This window comes from Alligator sinensis, unplaced genomic scaffold (genome assembly GCF_000455745.1).
Source record: "Alligator sinensis unplaced genomic scaffold, ASM45574v1 scaffold666_1, whole genome shotgun sequence".
NCBI lineage: Eukaryota > Metazoa > Chordata > Crocodylia > Alligatoridae > Alligator > Alligator sinensis.
In genome coordinates, this window is record NW_005842216.1 from 505,368 (window position 1) to 528,965 (window position 23,598).

At 43.2% G+C, this 23,598-nt stretch overlaps 1 protein-coding gene across 1 annotated transcript in view; it reads right to left on the reverse strand.

Moving 5' to 3' along the window:
- The window catches only part of LOC102367873 (connector enhancer of kinase suppressor of ras 2-like), a 703,948-nt gene that overhangs the window by 460,120 nt on the left and 220,230 nt on the right, over window positions 1-23,598 (reverse strand). The window contains exon 3 of the mRNA XM_014521487.2: window positions 1,290-1,492. Coding sequence (XP_014376973.1) covers window positions 1,290-1,492 — 203 coding nt within the window. The remainder of the gene's footprint in view (window positions 1-1,289; window positions 1,493-23,598) is intronic.

Sequence of the window (23,598 nt, forward strand, 5' to 3'; positions counted from 1 at the left end):
CAGGAGCCACCCCCTGCCCCTGCATGTTGCTCAGTCCTGCGCCCTGGTCTGGCTGGACAGCCCATACCTCTTCCCTAGGCCCAGTCCCTCCCCCATTGCTGGGGCCTCAATCTGCGCCCCGTCCCCCCACGTCCCTTGCCTCACAGCAGACTTATCAGGCAGAACTGGCTGCTCTCCACACTGCCGGGCTGACTCCTGGCCACCTGTATGCTGTGCTGTGGCGGTGCACACACACACACACACCACATTTAATTGGCCACACTATCAGACACATCAGTTTTGCATACACCTTACGACCTTTTAAGTAGCCCTAGGGGTATGCATACCCCTGGTTGACAACCACTGCTCTCAAGGAGCATGAGAGCCTTACTTCTGTAGTCATTCTAGAAAAAGAGTACCTCCTACTGAGAAAGTGACAACTGCTTGCAGGACGTATGTTTTCCTTGGAATCTCCAAGGCCCATATTTCTTATGAGACTCCAGACTTCATTGTTCTTATGAGAAATAACACATTTGCAGCCTGTGAGCGTATGACTGCTCAAATCTGGTCATAATTTAGCATGTTTTACTACCAAGATGCTTTTTGAGGTGTAACTTACACGTCCAATAGAATCCATGAAAAGCTTAACTTGTATATAGTCAATAGTTTAACAAAAAGTTCAAGACAAGAGCTTCTTGGTACAACGATTCACAATTCATAAAAGAGGAACTGTATCACCACTTATTAACTAAAACTACCCAAGAACAGATATGAAGCTTGGAGAGCCACATTGCAAGCTTCCCATTCTGTTGCCTTAATTTTTGTTAACCCTGACTTACCGTGACTACTCGTCCCTTTTTTTTTCTGGTTACAATGCAGTTCAATTTCCATGTTCATTTAACCTTAGACTCCCTTCTGAAATTGCCAATTATATTGCCATCTACAGAGGTGACAGGTACATTTGTCACTAGGAATAGAGCCAAAATAATTAATTTCATATAGGCTGCCGTCAGCCAGGGGGAGATTTTAAACTGGTGAACCAAAGGAAACTCCAGCATCCCACAACCAACCCCTGAGGTCTTGAAGCCTGGTCTATGAAGCCTGGTCTTTAAATATACAATAAATGAAGCCTATGAATGTCTATGAAGCCTTGCCTTTAAATATACAACAAATTTACAAAGCAAAACCTCTAACTGGAATTCTAATATCAGCATTTAATACTAGAAGCAAGAGAAAAAGTGCAACAGATAAGGCAGATAAGTGGAAACAATTACTCTTTCCATGGAAAGAATCAAAAAGTTATAAATTACCTGTCCAGCCAGGCTAACAAGTTCTTGGCAGCACCAATCAGGTCAACCACAGAGGTAAGAAAATCATTTGGCAGTCGTCTGGAGGCCCTGCCATCATAATGGCCACTCCTCCTTCTACCCGTTATAAAATTCTGAAGATTTTTGGCTGAGGCATTCAGCTTGTGAGAAAGTGTTCTTAGGTTTTCTGTCTCCAAACCATAATTCTGAAAGCAGAAGAAGCAAAAATTCACATGAATGTTTAAAACAAACAGTCAGTCAATGAGCTCAGTCAAGTCCCCCCCCCCCCCCCAGGAGGCACCAGTCACCCATGCTCTCCCTTCCTCAGCTTTTGCTTCTTGCTCCCATGCTAGGGGAGCCCATGGCATGTTGCAGAGAGGGAGCTGAAGTGGGGACTGCTATTGTGCATGTATGGTGCAGCAGTATACATTTATGTAGGAGGGCTGCATACCATGGTGGTGCAGTGGTGAGGGGGTGTGGCCTGGGTCCAATATTTGTGTGGCCACCAGGGTGAGCAGCCTCTGACTGCTTAAAAGTTGGACAGTCCTGTCCTATAGGAAGTCTCTGGAAGAAGTTCAAATCTACTAATACAGCTACTTGAACTATTCACTGCACACAATCTGCTATATTTAGCCTTTCTTGGTTAGGAGGTTATTTAAAAAAATATTTGTTATTCATGATTTTTTTAAACGACCAGTTATGTGAACACATTTCAGACAAATGATTGATTTTCAGCTGCGAGTTTCAACTATGCATCATTGATAGTGTATGATCAGTGACCTAATTTATGTGGCATCAGTTCTGCTCTCTGAACAGATGACAAAATTTTAAAACAAAAAACCAAAAAACCAAAAAAGAATGTTCTTGTTTGCATGTGAATAGGGATTTGTGTACAAAAAGCTGTGATTTCCCAAATATTGAAAACAAAAATTAATTTGCATGAATGATCACAACTAGATAAAGAGGAATACCCATGGAGTTGGACCAAACAGCATAATGGACAATGTGTCACTAAGTGGAGGTGAGCAGGGGACCAGCTTTTGGTGCTGACTTGAGGGGGTGCCAGAATGGAGCTCCACCTAAAGCCTTTGCCATGGTAGGAGCAACCCTACACCAATGGGCTAGGGGTGCTTCACATGAATAGCCTCCTCCCTCTAGGTCATGTACTAACCCCTCTACCCCCCGCCCCAAGGGAGTTTTGCCTAGGGCACAAAATTTGTTAGTTAGGCCTTTGTTACTGCATTATGAACAACCTCATATGAAACACGGAACTGGGCCTCATCTACAAAATCATCTTTCCTTTCTAAGATTGACTCGTAGAAGATTTAAACCCACGTCTACCTGAAGAGGAAATATTCAACTATCTTACTAGTCAGCTTACTGCAGCAAGTCTTGATTTTAAAAAGGATATATTGCAATGGTTGGAAAAAGAAAGCATTTGTTTCATACATACCCTGTAAGAACATCAGAGTTCTTAACAGGACACACATTAATTTAATATAAAATTAAATACCAAAGAACAAAACAAATGAAAAAGATCATGACTTACATGGATAACAATTTTCATTACTCCCCTCACTGTGAATACTATATAAGAACTATTTGATAGTTTTACACATCTTGTGCATCTTAGTTGTAAAATACTTCCTCATACAAACATAGTTTCTTTGATATTATCTTGCCACTTAATATTTTTACTAGCTGAAATACAGGGGACATATGTTTTATCCCATCATTTCTTCACTTTTTCTTGTACTAGGAAGATGAATTAATGATGCCATCTTGATACTCATGATGTCTTAGCAATCAGTTAGTAAGGAATGCTATGATTTTTCCTTCAGGAAGAGTTTGATTTTGCCACTTATTCTAATTATAAAACAGATCTGTCTGTTTTTCTTTCAGAGTCAAACTCCCCCTGTCTCTGTGCTAAAACACTAGCCATTGTACATGTCCATAAGTCACTCCTGTCCACATATACAGGGAAGCTATCAACTTTCTCTGAAGAAAGGCGATTTACACTGTAGCAAAAACCCCAGTTTTTCTTTTTTTATTTATTTTAAAATACATTCCCCCTCCCCTTCCCCAACCATTTCTGACTTTTGCTCTCCCTCTCTATTCCCGATAGATAAGTATAAGTAAGCTAAGATGTAGGATAAGCTTTACATTTTATTTTAGGTAGTAATTTTTATTTTTCTCTCCTCTCTTTCCAAATAAGTTCCCTGTTATTTTGCTATCGATACCCACTGTTTTGTAAGTGATAATTTTTATGTTTGTACTGATTTTATATTGTGTGATTACTGTTTTAGGCCTATATATGTAAGTTAGCATAAGTCAAGTCAAGTTTCCATTTTGTATGTCAAGCCTCCATCTTGTGTCCTTTGCCCAGGCATCCCCTGTGTTGCAACTGTATGATTCATGTACCCCTCCTATGTAAATTGGTTCCCAGATGAATGAGAGTGATTGGGAATGATTAAAATACAATGGTAGCAGGCCTCTACTGAATGGCCTGTAATGACCAAGCCATCACTTCACATTGTTCATCCAGGAACCACGGACCTCACCCAGGAACAGAGACAAGAACCCAGCATTTGAAAGACAAAAGAACCTGTAGAACCAGCAATGCTACCATTGTACCCCACCATTACAGACACCCAAAATTGCACATCCCTGCATGGAGCACACATGCTCAGTACACCAGGGGCTGACCCTTGCCTGGGCATGCCTCCTGTCACTAGGGTCACACAAGGTCTGCCCCTATAAAAAGGGGCAGTGAAGACAGACCCAGTGGGACTTCCACTGAGTCTCTTTCTCCTGCTGCCATTGTGAGTGCGTGTGTGTGTGTGTGTGTGTGTGTGCGCGCGCGCGCGCGCGTGTGTGTGTGAAACAATAACTTCATGAGGCTGTGTAGTGTGTTGTCTGTTTAATAAAACTGTTATTTAGACTCCTAAGTTGGGTTTTGCTTTACTATGGTTTCGCCCTGCTCCAATCTCTGCTCCTTGCCCCTCTAAGTTCTGGCTCATTTCTCCCTCTCCTGCTTCTGTCTCACTGCCACCTCCAACACCTGTCCTGAGCTCCTCTCTACCTCCAAACCCCCTGTTTCTTTGCCACTGTCTTATCCCCACTGCCTTTTCCTTTTCCCCTGAGCAACCGGGTTTCTGCCTCAGTTTATTTCCTAGCTGTCTCCTCCTTGCCACCACATATCTGCCCCCCCCCAATATCTCAGCTGTTTGCCTCAGTTTCCAGCCCCAGTCTACCTTAAGTAAACCCAAGCCTCAGTTCCTCAGCCAGCTTCTCTATAGTCCACTGGTTCTAATCCCAGTTCTGGCAACTTTCACTCCCTGCACTTTAACTCTCTCTCTCTCTCTCTCTCACCTGAACCTTCCCCCAGGTACCCCAAGCACACACATACACACTGTACCATCCAAATTAGGAACTTACCTGTGTGTATGTGTAGGTGGGTTGTATGTGTGTGAACTGGTGAGTGTGTGTGTATATATATGTCATTGTGTGCATGATATATGAATTAGTGATCTGTGTCTAACTTTTGGGGTGTATAGTGTATGTGTTTGAATTGGTGATAGGTATGCATGTGCCTAGGCTGGTTTGGATATGTATGTGCCTGAGCTGGTAGTGTGTGTGTGTGTGTATGTATGCACTTAATTGATTTGTGTGTTTGTATATGTGCAATTGTGTCAGACCCTCCTGTCTAACAGCACAATATTGAGATCCTGAGAGTTGGCCTGACCCCACAGGGCAACAACACCATGAGGTAAAGGCCATTTTCACCATGTTTCTTCTAGCGTAGATAAGATAAGACATTCCATTTTAGTCAGTAAATTGTCAGTCTAAACAACAGAATCACGTTCACTGTGGAGCAAACATTTCATTCTCATTTATTACAGAATCAAGTGTCAAAATTTCCTTAGAGGTATTTGAAGATAAAAACAAATGGCCATAACAGGTAAAAATGACTTGCTTAAGCACATCATTTCCATCAATAGAGTCTAGTGCATGCACATACACAAATGCACATGCGTGCACACTCACTTGCTCTCTCTCTTTCTCTCACACTCCATAAATTTTCTACCTTTTTATTCTATCCCACAAATGGAGAAAAACTAAGTAAACACTACATTTTCTCTATTACCAGGTAAGTGTTGAGGAGTCACTCCTAATGGAAAGGACACCAGGAAACAGAAATATCACATCTACCCCCTCACTGGGGCCTCAACTCAAGAAGGGGCTTCTATTTTCAAGAAGGGGAGGAAGGAGGAACCAGTTACTATAGGCTGGTTAGTCTCTCTTCTATCCTTGGCACGAACTTTGAGAAAATTGTTAAGGACCACATTTGTGGGGGACTGAAACAAGCGCTTCCTTGGGGCCAGTCTACCAATGGTAGACTGCCTTGAAAGTCCCTAATCATACAGGTGGCTCTTTTCTGGACCCTCTCAAGTTTTTCCATGTCCTTATTGAAGTGCGGTGCCCAGAACAGGATGCAGTACTCCAGCTGCAGTCTCACCAGTGCTGAGTACAGTGGGACTATCACTTCCTTAGTTTTACACGAGATGTATCAGTTGATGCATGCCAGCATGTTATTTTCCCTGCTGGCCATTGCATCGCACTGACAGCTCATGTTCATAAGTTGATCGATCATTACCCCTAGGTCCCTTTCGGCTGTGGTGCAAGTCAGGCTGTCACCTCCAAGCCCGTATGTATGTTGAGGGTTATTTGCCCCCAGAAGGAGCACCTTATACTTGGAAGTATTAAACTTCATCTGGTTCCAGTCTGCTCAACTCTCTAGCCCATCAAAGTCCATCTATATCTGTAACCTATCTTCTGGCATGGCCACACTGCCCCATAACTTGGCATCATCACGAACTTGGCCAGTGAGCTTTTCACTTCTTCATCCAAATCATTGATAAAGGTGTTGAAAATCATGGGTCCAAGCATGGACCCCTGAGGGACACCACTGGCCAGTTTGCACCAGGATGAGACAGATCCATTCATGAGAATTCTCTGGGTCCTACCGTGTAGCCAGTTTCCCACCCACTGAACCATTGAGCAGCTGAGCCCATAATGTTCCAATTTCCTCACAAGGATATCATGTGATGCTAGATCAAAAGCCTTTTGGAAGTCTAGGTATATAATATCTACCTTTTCTACCATGTCCAGGTGATGTCCTGGTCATAGAAGGAGATGAGACTGGTAAAACAAGACCTACCCACAACAAAGCCATGCTGGCTGTAGTTCAGAATCTTACCTTCCGCAAGCTTATTGCACATAGATTCTTTGATAAGCTTTTCCAGGATTTTCCCTGGGATTGAGGTTAGGCTGATTGGCCTATAGTTGCCTGGGTCCTCCCTCTTCCCCTTCTTGAAGATGGGCACAATGCTGGCCCTCTTCCAATCCTCAGGAGCTAAATATTGAGCTAGATAGACCATTGGTCTGTCCAAATATGACATTTCTTGCATGATTAGGAAAAATTCATCTAGCGAGCAAGCTTGTTTTGCTTTAAATCTTTCTTAGTCAACAGGTGAATGGGGAGCTTAAAGTTGACACAGTTTTTAAACTACAGCAAAGCATGGGTAAAATATCCATGAAAATAATTAAAATATAAGGCAAAATCAGTCATACACATTAAAAAGTCTGATCTGAATTACCAGTATTATTCTGATCCAAATTATTATTAATTTGACCAAAGGGTAAAAAATGAAAATTACAGTACATCAACATCATGTGTAGATGCCGTCTGGTACTTAAAACAATAGAACATAATAGTTACAAAACTACAGAATGTTTATTTCCTATTAATATAACAAGCCATAATGCAAAACCATAAGGCACATCTTATTCTTATGTGGGTTTTTTCTGGCTATGTTACTTTTAACCACCTTTTAAAAAATGTCAGTAATACTGTCTGTCTTAATTTAACTTAGTTCATTGTTCTTCCCTATGTATTTTGAGTTTTTCTTGAAAACGTTCTTTAAAAAGTCAAAAGATAGGATGCTAAAAAATGTTACCATTTTTAAATGAAGGTATTCAGCAGCAGGTTCTGAAATCATAGGAAGAAATAGCATATGTGAATGTTCTTCTTATATCTCTTGTACAATAATAGATTCAGATACAATAAAACCACAAGAATGGTACTAGCATGCAAGCCTCACAGTTATTTGATCTTGAACACCTTCATTTCATTATAAGACACAGTATATCAAACAAAGCAGGACCTGTATGCTTTCAAAATATTTGCTACAAAATGAAGACATTGCAAGATTTGCAAAATCCTTTGAAAATCTTCATTACTGGGACCTGGGTAGGCCTAAAGGGATCTTTAAAATACTGCAGGATTTTCATAAATTGTCAGTTAAGTTTGTATCTTAGAAAGATAGACTTGCATTCCATTCAAATCAATGATGATTCATTTAAAAAGTCATGACAGCACTGGCCTAATTTTCATAGGTGCTTTGCATGGCTAAGACTTAGAGATGCTAAGAATATGTGTGCAGTTTAGAGAGATCCTAGTTTCTTGTAAATTTGCTTTCAACCTTCTCTACCTTTCACATTTGGAGAATTAGTTTAAGGTCCTCACCAAACATCAAATAAAAAATAGTCTCATCAAAGTCACAAGCCACATAATACATATTGGTATTATCTATACACAGCATAAACTAGACATGGACTGGAGAGGTTACAGATAAACTTTAAAGCCATCCTGATAATAGGCTTGGCACAATACTTGCCTACTCTAACTAGTACTGATACTATATTTATTTTCATCATTGCTAAAATCACCCAGAAATTTTTGGAAATAAAAAGCAACAACATAGCAAGTGGTAATAAACCATCATGTCAGCAAGTGGGCCATTGGAAGGGAAAATGATCATGATAATTTTGGATTATGGTTTTCTTCAAAACTGTAAGATTTTGTATGCATTGTTTTTTGCATTGTATTGCATAGATGCACAGATCTTGCTGCGAGTTACTTTTACATTTCTCTTTCACTCCACTGTAAGATTTTCTGTGTAGCAACCTCCATCTTCATTCTTCAAAAGAAAGATGGGCAGCCTATATTTGATATAACAAAGGAAGAGAACCTGGTGAAAGGATTAAAAGAGGTGGTGACCTAGGCTACACAATGAGAGAAAAACTAATATTTGCTGTAGTGTTTTGAATGAATGCAAGAGGTGTTAAATAGGACCTGACAAGACCACAAAGGAGTAGCAACATGATTGCATTGCAAAGGTGTTCCCCCTCTCTTTTCATGCCATTCTGTGTATGCTACTTTTACCTTCCATCTTACTTTTCCCCTTTTCTTTTGTTCTGTTTTTTGAATTAAGGTCTTCTCCCAACCCTTCAAAAGCCTATGGCTTTGAATACATAAGTCCATAAAGTACGACAAGCCAAGCTTAGGGCATAAACCAGAATGAAAGTGCAAAATAGATGGAGACATTAAAAAGCCATTTCTTGGTGACAAAAAAATAAAAATAAAAAAATAAGAATGGCAGATTTACATACCAAAAGATTAAAAAAAAAATCATGCTAGTTGATAGAAAGAAGCTACAATATTCAAGACTCATATAGTAAGCTGGTGGGAGGGGAACAGGAAGGAAGCATACTGAGAATCGGTTGTGGGGTGGGGAGGTTGCCATTGGGAAATGTGAACTGGATCCTGATATTAAAAAAAGAAAGTGAATGTATTTGAAGATAGTATGCTTACGGCTTCTTCTCACAAATAGGTAAGAAACACCATATTGTTCTTACTGGATGGTGAAATGGTAAGTTCTGATAGTACAAAGTGTTCATCTAAACTTCTTCAGTCATACCAAATACACTGTGTCGGTTTAATGCCTTCTCAGACTGCTATTTTACAACTAGCAGATTAGGCTCTAGTTTTCATGGCTATATACTTCACTCTCATTGGCTGCATTCCCACGAGTGTGCACATGCTTTTCCCCAGGAACAAATAGCAGCACATAGGTATACCACTGCTACTTGTGCCCAGGGAATGCCCCTGTATGCATGCTCTGGTGCAAGGCAAATTGCCCCAGGTGGAGTAGGGGAGAGTGGAGTAAGCACCTGGGCTGGCCCCAGCAGCCTTACCTGGGGTCCTCCCAGGTTTGCAGTGGAAGTAATCTGGGCACGCAGAGTCTGGCCAGCAGCAGCCATGTATGCCACCCTGCTTTTTTTGGTTGCATTTTTTTTTAGATACTGGGATTTACTGGTATCTAGCATGAAAAACCTTTTCATGTGCAGGGCATGCATTTTGCAGTGCCTCAAAAGCCCTTGAGGAGCCATGAAGCGTACATTCCCGCTCAACTGGATGCGCCCATTATGACACCCAGTTACTATTGTGAGGTGTAGCAGAAATGTCATTTCTAACCTTTTAAAATTAATTCCTAGTATATAAATTCCTAGGAGAAAAGACCTGGAGGATAGGGGGGAAAGAAAAGTCATGGACAGGATTTTTCCACAGACAGTAGGAAAAACATAAGGTGATATGGATGGCCATACTAATATTGAACAGTTGCATAACTATCTGAAAACACTATGCAAAAAATACCAAAAGATCTGGGAGTTAAGTAAATCAGTATTGTGTCCATGGATAAAAAAAATGAGGAAGGTGATACAGAAAGGTTAATTGTAGAACACAGTATTCCATGGTAAAGCTTCAATTAGAATCGAAGACTTCCTGAATCCAAGTTCAATGGCAGAAAAGAAAGTATGGTACAATGGTAAAACCAGTGGTAAGAACAGAGAGAAAGGTCTCATGAGGTAGAAATAAATTTTAATGCAAGTGTAAGATCAGTGATATAGTAATTTATCAGAAAGGGTTACTACTAATGATAAATCCAACAAGATATCTTTGCTTCTGTTGCCATGTACTTTTCAATTAAATTTTCTACTGACTATTAGGTTCTTGAGAGAGAGAGAGAGAGAGAGTTTACTGTTTCATAAATCATATTTTGATTTTTAGTGTTGATTTTATCATGAACAATTTGTGATTTTTAAATTCATCCACAAGGTTTCTGTTTTAAGTTCCTTGCTCTAGTTCATGAATGTTTTTTGTGCCTTCCAGTGATTACAGCCATTTACATTGTGAATGGTTAAATGAACATCTCCAGGGGTTTTCCAGTTGATATTTTTTCTGCCAAATAGAAATACAGGCAGCTGTTATCTGAAATCAGAACAGTATTGGACCTGGGAGGATAACAGGTTATTTGCACACTTTGAGAGAAACTGTAGGTTGTATTAGTGTGTCTTCATATGCTTTTAAATAGGAACAGCAGAGCAAGTTTATGAAATAAAACATTCCATATAATGAAGAGAACACATGGTAAATGTAAAAATGTGTATTATTTTATGTTTTAAAAGTATTTGAAAAGCAGAGGTTCTTCCTTTATTTTCTCAGTTAAATCCCAAAACACAGGATTATGTGGATTGAAGCATAGTGGTTGAAAAAACAGAGAGATTCACTTCCTCTGGTTTTATATAATACTGATTATAAGAAATATTGACCTGCAAGATACTAACACATTCTTCTAGAATATGTTCAATTGTTTGTAGGAGAGTGAGCAAATTGAATAATAGTTTATCCAAGTGATAAGATAGTGAAATGAGACAAAAAGAGTAGTCTAAAATATTTTTTTTATCAAAATGTTCACTGCACATATTGTATTACAAGTATAACCCCCATTAAATTTCACATAATTTAACAGAAAGGTTGTTAGTGTAGCAAATGGGTTGCTGAAAAACATCCCCAAAAAAGGTGTTGACAGGAAATTCACAAGTTAGTGCAGTTTTAATAAATAACCATTTAAACTTGTATAAACATCATATTCTATTAGAATGTGTCCTTTTAAAGGTAGCAGTTAGTACAAGCAGAAAAGAAAAATATTTGCTAATTTCAAATAAATATTTTTGTAAAGTCTGACACAAGAAAAGAAAGGCAAAAACTATATATGTTATAGGAAATGATTATTTTAGGTTGTATAACACAAATGAATAGTATTGCTGGATACTAACTCAAAAACAAAGAACTCACTTCACCGGTGCACATGAACAAGATTACATGTACATTACATTTTTGTCTCTCCCTACCAAGCATAAATCTTAGTCAATTATTTCATATAAGAATTCCAAAAGAAGCAGATTCATCACATCCTAACACCTTTGTAGTGTTCTCTGACACTTGCATGCAAATAAAAGTAGAATGCAGTGCCTGCATAATCAATACAATTGTTTATTTGTCTCCTGCTATGTAGGATGTTCATAACATGAAGAAGAAAGAAGCCCAACTCAACAGCAACATATGTTTTCTAAGCCTATGCAAGAAACACAACATCATTCCCAGAGGACTGAACATCTACAATCCTCTGATTATTACATCCAATTCCAAATATGCGTCACAACTATGCAGAACTTCAGAAAAATTTGAAATAATCTCCTTCACATAACCTACTCCAAAAGAGAAGGAAATCAACACATGCTACAACTTAGAAGAGAGAAATCCAGACATCTTCCCAAACATTAGACAATGTATACAAAAAGACTACCGAAGATTTTTTTTATAACATCTATCTAATAAAAAGAGATGAAATTGAACCAATTACTACCGGAACAACTTTCCCAGCCACAAAACAACCATCATAGAAACACCACCAATACCTTACAACATTCCAACCTCACACTCAATGAAAATGAAAGAACCAATCAACCCTTAAATATTATCACTCTCTCCACACACACACACACACACACACACACACACACACACTTACCAAAGCTGAAAAATATGTCTTCTCTAATTCCTTAATTTCTGCCTGGAAAAATACTCTAATAATATACTACAATATGGAGAACTAGAAGAATTTTTCCGACGCCTCCGTCCCAAAGAATATTTCCACAACCAAAATGAATCCACTTTCAACAACACTTAATCCTGTGACAACATCAAGGAAAAGATCAACTCCCCCAAAAAAACAAAAAAACAAATTCAGATTGGACACCTCACAGTGGATAAATTCAAACCTTGACTGCTATATTGATTGCTTCAGGGAAAGAATGAATAGTGAAATAATCAAAAACAAATGTCACCATAACAATCTCTCCTTCTCAGAGAGAGGGGCCATAGAATCTCTAAGATCCAACCACTAAATAGAAATAAAACCAGCAGGTAAAGGAGGACCTACAGGTACCCTTAGCCATGAAGACTACATAAAAGAAGCCAACAGACAACTCTCTGACACCACTTACTATGAAAAACTAGAGGAAGATCCAACTCCCCTTTTCACCTTAAAACTCAAAACCACCACCAAATCATTTGCATCTAAACTACAAGAAAGCCTACAGAACTTGATTCCCCCCACTACCCAACTCAGGGACTTTTTAATTGCTCCCTAAAATCCAAACAAGGGAACCCAGGCAGACCTATACTATCCAACCATGGAACCCTAACTGGGGAAATATCAGGTTGAATCTATCAACCTGAATGTCTATCATTGAATCTACCGTAAAACCTCTTATCACCCAAAGAGCGAGTTTTGTCCAAGACACAACAGACTTTCTATGAAAACTTAAAAACACACACTACCTTCCCAGCAATATCCTCCTAGCCACCATGTATGTTACCAGCTTATATACCAACATCCCACACCAGGATGGCATCCAAGCCTGCCTTATATATACAAAAGCAAGATTACAACTTAGAGAACAGACCTAAAGATATTACTGAACTTATACACTTCATCCTTGCACACAACTTCATTTTCAATAAGTAACACTTCCTCCAGACCATGAGCACCACTATGGTCACCAAAATGGCTCCACAATATGCCAACCATTGGTAATGCATAGCGGGAGCATGTGGGTGCACGTGCACCCCCTGAGATTGGCCGCTGTTGATGCTGCAAGCGGTGCCTGTGGGCAGTTGCTGCTTGCCGCCCCCCCCTCGCTGCCGACACCTGGCGCTCGCCACCCTCCCCCCCCCCATGCTACCAACACCACTGCAGCTGCCTGCATGCGGTCCCTGCTTGCCACCACCACGCTCCCACCATCACCACTGCTTGTGGGCAGTTGCAGTGCCCCCACAGCCTCAGGAGGCATGAGGCATTCATGATGCCAAACTTTGTATGGGCCATCTGGAAAAAGAATTCCTCAAGAACTGCACTATCAAACCTATGCTATACTTATGATATATCAATGACATCTTCATCATTTAGACTGAAAACCTGCAATCTGATTGATTTCCATCATAAGTTGAATAACCATCATCCCTCTATCAGACTGTCTCTTGAATACTCCAGCACCAACATTTCCTTTTTAGACACTAGGATCAATATCCGGAATGGTAAAATACAAACCACCATATACAATAAACCCAGAGACCAACATACATAACTGCACAGAACCAGCAATCACCCTAAACACACCAAGAAAGCTGTAATATACAGCCAGGCTCTCTGATACCACTGAATTGGCACTGAGGAGAACACCCGTGGTCATCACTTCACAAATCTCAAAAGAGCTTTCACCCAACAGGGACATTCCTCCAGAGAAATAAATCACACTTTTGAAAGAACCACCCAGATACCACAAGAAGAATTGCTGCAGTACAAAAAGAAAATCCCCACAAATTGCACACCATTAGTTATGACATACCATCCCTCCCTGGAACCTATACAGAAAATCCTCAAACAATTGGAACCCATAATAGAAGAAGACCCAATTCTTTATGAGATGTTCCCAGAAGCACCCATCCTATCCTTCAAACAAGCACTGAACCTCGCAAATCTCATTACCAGAAGCAAACTTCCTATGGCCCAAAGCACACCAAATGGATCCAGACCATGCCAGGATAAGAAATGTAAAACCTGCCAACATATCTCAACCACTCCCAGAATAACTACACCCCACAACAGAACCATCACCATTCCTGGATCTTACACCGGCACCTCCAGAAATGTAATATATTTTATCCAGTGCACCAAATACCCTGATGGAAGATATGTAGCAGATACCAAACAACAACTACATACCAGAATGAACGCACACTGAAAATCTATCAAAGATAAGCATACCCAATTACCTATGGGTGCACACTTCTTACAAGACAACCACTCTCTTTCCAGTCTCTCAGTTCTAATCCTCAAAGGGAATTTACAAAACACCTTTTGAAGATGAGCCTACAAACTTCACTTCATATATGTACTGAATACAAAAAATCATGGACTAAGTATAAATGTTGGATTTATGACACATTATTACCTGCCTGCCATCCCATAACCCCAAGTAATCTCTCTACATTTTACCAGCTAAGTCCTATCTCCAGGTCAACATTCCCTCTTCCCCCCACCTACCTGTTTCATACCTATTGTCTCCCATGGCCTCTGATCCTCACTGCCATGTATTTGCATTTTCACAGACCTGCGTTTTGCATATTGGCTTCTATTCCATCCATGAGAACACAAAACAACAGCAGACTCTCTCTATGCCTGAAGAAGGGTGCTTGTGCTCAAAAACTTGCAAAGAACAATTTTTCCAACTATTTGACCAACCTGATGGTGGGTGGTTGGACCCAGAAAAGTGCTGCGTGAACAGGCCGGGGACAGAAGGGTTATGGGACCTTGTTTCTCCTTCTCTTGTCTCTCTTCCCGTTGACGGAAAAACAATTAAGGAGGTGGTGTAACAAATAAATGCTTTACTCACACTTTTGTATAGGTGGTTTCCTTTACAGCAGTTTCAAGATTAAACTCGCTGTCAACTCGAGAGCTCTAAACACGTTCGAATGATATACTCGGTCGTGATGGGGGCGTCTGGGGGGAAGGGATTTCATGGACGCAGGACCTCCGGTGAGGGTGATCAGGCCTCTCCGATATGGTGTGGGTCCCTGCTTTTTTGGTGCACGCGCTTTTCCTTTTAAACGGGCTGCATCTGCCCGCCCCCTGCCAATCAGCGCGGGCCGAGACCGCCGATCTCGCGGCTATCAGGCCGCGCCCACTACTTCCCCCACGCCACGAGCACAACTTGCTCTCATGTTTGGCGTTTGGTCATTTATATTTTTTCTTTTCTTTATCACACTATTTAGTTGGTGTAATAAAAGATATCACATTTACCCAAAGAACCTTGTTTGTTTATGGTTTACATTATACTCTGAGATAACTGCCAGAAAAATAAAATGGCAGCACAGTAGAGTTGATTGATGTAGTTAAGGGAAACTGTATATCCCTTACTAAACATTAAACATCTACCATGATAAAGTTCATGATATTTAAAACAGTACCACTAGCCAAACATTTAAAAAATATACATTTCACATTTGTGCTTCAAGAGTCACCAAACTGTTATTTGCAAGACACTTCAAAATAATTCCAAACCATAATTTTAGAAATATTTAAAGTCTCTTAATTTCCATAACGTTCCATGAGGGGTTCTGAATTATTGTTTTGTTACAACGGTTATGTGAAGAAAGAAGCGACCTCCCACTGTTTAGGAAAAATGGTGGCATATTCTCTTCTTGTAAGAGAAAAAACAGAGACCTGACTGAATGCAGAGGAAGATATATAGCACAAGATTAAAATTTAAGAGGAACAAAACCATCAACAAAGATATTTACTATAAAATTGTTCATCAGTAATATCTTTCTATTAGGTACTTATATTGTCTGAGTCATTGTAGTATCCAAGTGCTTTACAAACAGCAATGAATTTATTTTCAAAGAAAATGAGTAATGCAGTAAAGTATCGTTATTATCATTTTCCCCATTTATTATTCTGATGTAAGCAACAGAGGCACAAAGACATAACAGGAATAACTGGCATAACTAGCTCAGCCCAGCACTTAAGAATTATGGTTACCATATTTTCTCATATGTAACTTGCATCTCCTCCCCAACAAGCTAGATAAAATTGAGGTACACATTATATACAAGGAAAAGGAATCCTCAAGTGGTGAATTTGGCATGGCGGGGAGGGGTGCAGTGGCAGCATTAATTACTGTGGCAATTAATGCCAACATCGTTCCCTCTACATGCCAAATTTATGGACCTTTGGGGAGACCACCTCTCACCCACATACCAAATTGGGCCATCATGCAAAATTGGTCACAGCCAGAGCCAGTATAGACCCCAAACCCTGGCCTGTGTTGAGTAATCTTCATGACTAGTGAGCCTGAAGTTTCCAGAAAGCCTGAACTTCTACCCTCAATGGCATCATGACCCAGTTACATACATTAAGACACTTCAAGCATGCACAGTCCACCACAGCAATGTAATCTGACCTTGCACAGTGGCTTTGGTGTTGTGTACCAGGTTGAACTGGCATGCCAAGCCCACAACTGCATTTTGGCTCTAGGACCATGTGCCATGTCAGACCTGGTGGCCCAGTTCTGGGACCATTTGCTGCTGCAGGGCTGCAAGTTAGGTAGGACTCAGCACATGGCCCCCAGACTCAGCATGCGACTCTAGAATGGACTATTTACATAAAATATAACCCAATTTAAAATACAAATAAAATGTAGCCCAATTTAAATTCGTCATCCCACTGTTCCTGTAAAGTATTGAATGAACTCTGGTTTCTGTGGTTGCTGCAGTTTGGAGCACTGTGGGGCCAGTCAGTTATATATTCTTTTGCCCACACCCTCCTGATCTACAACCGGAGCACTTTGAAATACCATGACAGCATGCAATGACAGTACTCTCCATCTACAATAGGGAATTGATCATTCTTGAAGTATCTCACCATTTTCTAAATCACTTATTTGGATTTGAATATCTGTTTTCTCACTGCTTGGAACTGTTTAAAGGTACTGGGGAGGCTTCAAACATTACAGCTCTGCAGAGCCACTAGCAATTCTATTGTACTTTGTTCAAGTCTTTGAAAAGCCACAAATGCACCTACTTTAGTAACCCATCACCTCCATACCTTTTAGACAGAAACCCCCCAAAAAGGAGCAAGGAGAAGACCCACCCACTTTTTGTATTAACTGGTATTCAGGGATTTAAGTAGGATGGAATAGGTATCTGCCTTAAAGTGTGACGTTAAGGGACAACCTGGACATGCAAAAATCAGGGGTCAAGGCACAATCCTGGAAGTCCAAGAGCTGAGGGTCATAATATTAGGAGTCCTAATACTAGGGATTAGGCAGGAAGGCAGGCCTGAGGACAAATCAGGGATCAGGGCTGTGGGGGTTAAGGCTTGGTAAAGGTATAGGCAAGAACTGGAACCTAGAAATTAGCTGGGCAACAGGAAACAAATTAGGCAAATAGGATCAGGAGCCAAATGGAAATCTCATATCCAGAAATCAGGGCTAGAACTAGGGTTAGGCCTAGAAGCAATGAATCAAGAACCAAAATTAAACTTTAGGAACACTGAGGCTAGAAAGAAAGACTACTTTTCTCATTACATACCTGCAAAACACAGCAAAGGCCACAGCTTATATGCAGCAGTCACACCCAAGCACTTTAACAGGGACCAATGGAGGGTACTCAGGTAGTCAGGGGCCTGTCCTGCCCAGGCTACTAGGGCCAGCTGAGGCTTGCCTGTCTGCCTGTTAGTCAGGCTCCTGACAATATATTTTGATCTTACATTGGGATCACATTGCTAAAATACACCAAAGCCCTGCTGCCTAATTTATTAAGTGCATTTCACTAAACCTGTTCTGTAATAGGAAAAGAACAATTTGATATGGCAAATCTAAGTGTACAAGGCAGGGTAGATTTGCACTTTACAGACGAATGTGTGTGTGTACCTTAGACTAACCTATGTGTGTGCATGTACTGTATAGACTAATGTGTGTGTATATATGTGTGTGTGTGTGTGTGTGTGTGTGCGCATGCGCACGCACATGTGTGTGTGTATGTGTGAGAGAGGGACAAGCTTTTGTGAGCTGTAACTCACTTCATCAGATTCAGTGAAAGGACATGCAGAAAGCAGAGTATATAAGGAGAGAGAAATTAGACTAAAGACAAGGGACAGGGGAAGAGAGAGAGTTATGGGGGGGAGGAGGGGAGGGGGGCGGTCAGTCCTGAGAGAGACAAGCAAACAAACATTAAACCCATAAGAACAAAGGAATCACCAAAGCTAACCCAGGTAATGGGATAAGAATTCATAGCCTCTATTTAAACCATACTTAATACAATTCAGTTTCTGGATGATTTCTTGTTCTGCAATTGCTTTCAAATCTGTTTTTAAAACTTTGCTGTTAGAGAAGAGCCACCCTCAGGTCAGCAATGGATTGTCCAGGAAAGCTAGAGTGTTTGGCCACAGGTATGCATGTCTTTCTGCAGCTGATGTCAGAGCCGTGTTCATTCATTCTGGAATGTGATTATACAGTCTGGATTGCCCAGTCTGTCTAATGCAGACAGCAAAGGGGCACTGTAAGCAAGTGATGAAATATATGACATTTGTGGAGTTGCAAATGAATGAACTTTGGATACTATAATTTGTGTTATTTGGCCCATTGATGATGTGGTCTGCACTGATGCTGGGGTACAGAAGGCTTTTCAGTCTGTTGCAAGGCCTGGTGCTTTGGTGAGACTGGTTGTTAGGTAACCTGTTGCTTGAGAGATGCCATTTGAGGTTGGGAAACTGTAAGCCAGGACTGGTTTGAATTCATGACTACTTTTGGACAGTCATTCTTTTGCAGGATGGGTTGGAGGTCATTAATGGTATGTCTAAGGCAGTGGCAGTTAGGGCTGTGCAAAATTTCAGCAGCCGTTTCATTTTGGAGGTGTTTGGAGGTGAGAGCCCATTTTGGCACCCAAAACATCAAATCTAAAATGAAATACAAGGCTCAAAAACATCTCCAAAATGAAATGAGACCATCCAAAACATCTTGGAAAATTTCAGAAAGTTTCAGTTTCGGAGCTGGGCTTGCAGGGAAACAGAAACTAAGAAGAGGAAGTGGGAAGAGGAGTGGAACGATTGCTCTGATACTGACATCTATAGCTAGCCAATGTCTGTGATCTGTCCCTGTGATCCCTTCCAATCCCAGTGCTCTGGGGGAGGGATGGCAGGCTGCTGTCATCCCACATGCCGATCCAGGGGCCTGCATCACCTGGGAGGAGTCTGGAACAGCCTCGCAGTCCTCCCTGGGGACATGGGCCCCTGGATCTGTGTGCAGGGCTGGGGCCAGCACCAACACCTGAGTCTGCTAAGTGCACCCTGTGCTGAGTGCCGGGAGAACTGGTGCTGCTGCTAGCCCCAGCCAGCAGCAGCAGCCTGCTATCATCCACATGCTCCGCATGTTGTCCAGGACCTTTTTTTTTTTTTTTTTAAAGCCCCACACTCAGTGGCTGCAGCAGTGGCAATTGTGGCCTCTGGATGCTCATGACAGAACCCCTCCATGCAGTGCAGGGCAGTGGGGGGCAGCGGGGATGGCCCTCCCTGTCTGGCACCCATGCAGCAGCTGCCCCACGGCGCGAGTGCAGTGTGGCTTAGCAGGGCACTGCACACTGTCTGGAAGCAGAAGGCACTGGGGCTGAGCGCTGCTGGGCTCCGAGTGACTGCTGGAGCTGCCCCAGCTCCTGGACAGTGTGCAGCACCCTGCTGAGCCATATTGCACCTGCGTGATGCAACAGCTGCTGCGCGGGTGCCAAGCGAGGGGGGGCCTATCCCCACTAACCCCACCTGCCCTGAACTGCATGGGGGGGCTCTGCCACAAGCCCTCAGAGGCCCTGATCAGTGCTTCTGCAGCCAGTGAGTGCGGGCCTTTTTTTTTTTTTTTTTAAAGTGCCAGGAGGCTGAGGCTGGGGCAGGGGGTGGTTGGGGGATGGGGCCAGGTAGGACAGCCATGGGGGCTTCTCCCACAGCTCCCCTCACCCAGAGAGAGGCAGGTACAGCCAGAGGAGCCATGGGAGAAGCCCCCATGGCTGCCCTGCCTGTCCCCATTGGCCCCCCCTCCCACCTGGTACCCGCACAGGAGCTGTCACATCGCACGGGTGCAGCATGCCTCAGCAGGGCACTGTGTGTTGTCTGGGAGCTGAGGCAGATCCAGCAGTTACCTGGAGCCCAGCACCACTCAGCCTGAGAGGCCCCAGCTTCCAGACAGCATGCAGCACTCTGCCTAGCCACACTGTACCTGTGCCATGATGCAGCTACAGTGTGGGTGCCAGGTGTGGGGGCTGATTCCCGCTGCCCCCCACTGCCCTGCACTAATTAAAAGGCCTCCATATAAGGCTAGCAGTATATATCTCCTAGATTCATAAATTGTAAGGGGCTGAAAGGGACCTCTCATGATCATTGGGTCCAGCCCCCCTGCATATGATTCATCTGCACTTCTTTGAATATTATTAGGTCCCTAGTAGGCACTCCAGGTCTAAAATTTGAAATTCCCAACCTACTCTTGTTTAAAAAAATATCTATAACAACCATTACAGTAACAGTCTGCAACAATTTGTTGCTACTGTTGCAAAATAAAAATTGGAACAAAGATTACAGGCTGTAAAAAACACTGGATCAAAAGCTGATCAGGTACACCAATCAATCTCACTCACAGGTGGAATTGCAATAATATAAGAGAACAAAACATGATCCTGTTTCCACAACTGAACCAGCAGGTCACTAATAACAGAGGAAAAGTACAGGCATACAAGAAAGCCAAGGTGGAAGTGCTTTAAGTTTTGAGCTTTACTCTAAGCAACCAAAGTTAGGTCGGGAGCAAGCAGAATACATGTTAGCTCTTGGTGGCCGGGGGGGGGAGGGGGCCTTTGGAGCCTTTCTGCATGGTCTAAGCCCAAGCCCAAGCCCAGCCTAGTGGGGGCTCTCTCATGCCTCCCAGCATGCCTCACAGGCTCCCTGGGCTGCCAAAGACTCCCAATTGGAGCCAAACAGCCACGCCACCCCTGATTAGCTGGCAGGGACATCACAGGTTTTCACTTGGACCTGATGCAACAGCTGCTTATGGCATGCACCCTCAAGGCCACAAGCCAACCATCCCACTCATGCCCAGCCATTGCACCTGCCGTGTGTGTGTGTGTGTGTGTGTGTGTGTGTGTGTGTGTGTGTGTGTGTGTGTGTGTTGAATGCCTGGGTTCTGTGGGTGTATCCCAGACACTTGGGTTCTGTGTGTGTCCCGGATGTCCAGGTTCTGTGTGTGTGTGTGTGTGTGCGCGCGCGCGCACGCACGCACACACACCACACACACACACACACACCACACACACACACACCAGGCATCTTGGGCATGTTTAGGTCCCTGATTTTTATGTTGCTGATGAGGACGATGCCCGCATCTTGCACAACTCCCTGTTCCCTGGGGTGATGGACAGCAGATGCTATGCTCCCAGTGTGCCTGATTTCATCATCAGTGTTGTCATCAACCCCCCAGTTCATCAGGGGCCCAGCCTATTCCCACCTGCCCTGGCTCATGAGGCCCTAAGAGGGGCAACTGGACCACTGGAAGGTGCAATTCAACTATAGACCAAGCCTGGCACTATAAGCATGCAGCACAGGGTGAGACCCTGCTGGTGGGTTTGGCCCAGACCCACCCTGCAGCAAACTGTCCAGATTCTTGAAGCCCTGGCCAACTAGCTCCTCACCCACATGGACTGCAACCACTCCCCAGATAAGTAGGAATGTCCCAGCATTGGTCCATGGGTCTCCATCCATAGGCTCCTCTGGGCCTGTGTTATGGGCATTGCTGCCCACAACCCAGGCTGCTCAGGGAGTGTTCCCCTTTCCCTCTCCCTTGCCAACCCCTCCAGGGGCACATGCTGGGATGCAGGGGAATGAGGTGCAAGGAAGAGATGTGCCTCAATTTAAAATGTTGTGACTGCCAAACTTTAACTGTTTAATAAATAAAGCTGGTTGAACATTGCCCATGTCTCAGCTTGGTCCCTCCTCCCAATTAACATAAAACAGCAAACCTTTGGTGGCAGTGGGATTCGGGGGCAGGGGGTGGATTTGAGAATGGGGAGACAGAACCCAGAACAAGGTTTGGGGTCAGGGAAATGCCGCACAGTCTGTACTGAACAAACATAAAACCTTGGAAGTGAGGCAGAGGAGCTGGACTGCTGAGTGATCCCAGGCGCAATGTCCTTCTGAGATCACCTGCAGGCCAGGAGGTGGCTGCTGGGTTTGGGCAGGCTGCAGGTCAGGAGGTATCACTACAGCAGATGCCAAGGACTCCTGGCTCTCCCACATAGGACCCTGATCCTTTGACACTCAGGGTCATGTTTCCCTCTTTGAGGACCACATATCTGAAACCCTCACCAATGCCTGGGGCTCAAGTCAATCAGCCTGCCCAAGCCAGGGAGCTGCCTATAACCACCAAGGTTGCACTACTCCCCTATAGCAGGACCCAGGCCATGAGTAGGGCTATAGGAGGCAGAAGAGATCCTCTCCTGAGCCTCCTGGCAGGGGATTAGACAAGCTGGGCCCCTGGGCTTTGCTGCCAGAAGTTGCCCAAGTGATGGCCTGGCCCAGTAGACTACTGGGCCACCCTTTCCTCTTTATTCTGAGTGTTCCTGTGCCCCTTCAGGACTGGGATGGAACTGCTTGGGGGGCCAGGGCATACCAGGTAACTGCCAGTGGTCCAGGATCGTATGCACTAGTTCTCTATCCAGGCGCTGCAATTCTCTCAGCTCCGCTACACTATGGGGTGTCACCTCCAAACAGCATGTGTCCATCTGGAGCTTCTGGTCATGTGACTTGACATCTGGGTGTAAGCATCCACTGGTCTGTCCATTTCCCCTGTACAGAGCCCAGTTCATTCCTCCTATCAGTCTTGCAGCCCATGGTAATAGAACTTCACAGTGAGCAGCCTGAGCAAAAAGTCTGTGACTGCAGCATGTAGAATCTCATTTTGCCAGCACCTCATATGCACATCTTTCACTCACTCAGCAGGTGTTCAGCCACCTGTCCTACAGCCACTATGCTGTCTGCTGTGAGCTGGCCTTCTACGCACAGATATGGAGCTTGCAGACAAGGGGGAGGGGTGGCTTACCTTGCAAGACTGTGGGGGGTAGGGGGCAGATCCAGGGCTAGGATGGACCTTCAGTTGTGGGAGGGGGTCTGGGGGATGACCTGAGGGGTCGATACAGTGAGTGTGTGCATTGTAAGAATAGGAATCAGTCAATGCCCACTGGACTTCACCCACAGATCAGATCAGAGGAGGGGGGGAGTACTGCTCTTAGGACACTTGCCAGCCTGTCTAGATGCAGAACCTGGGAATCACCCTGGCACTGGGAGCCAAGCAGCTGACATAATGGTTCCCATGAGGGAATCCTTCCATCACCTGTGTGCGTTTCCTGGACTGGGAGAGAGGGAGGGAGATCTGGGCTTTTTTTGGCAAGAGGACATTTTCTTCTCATTCCTGC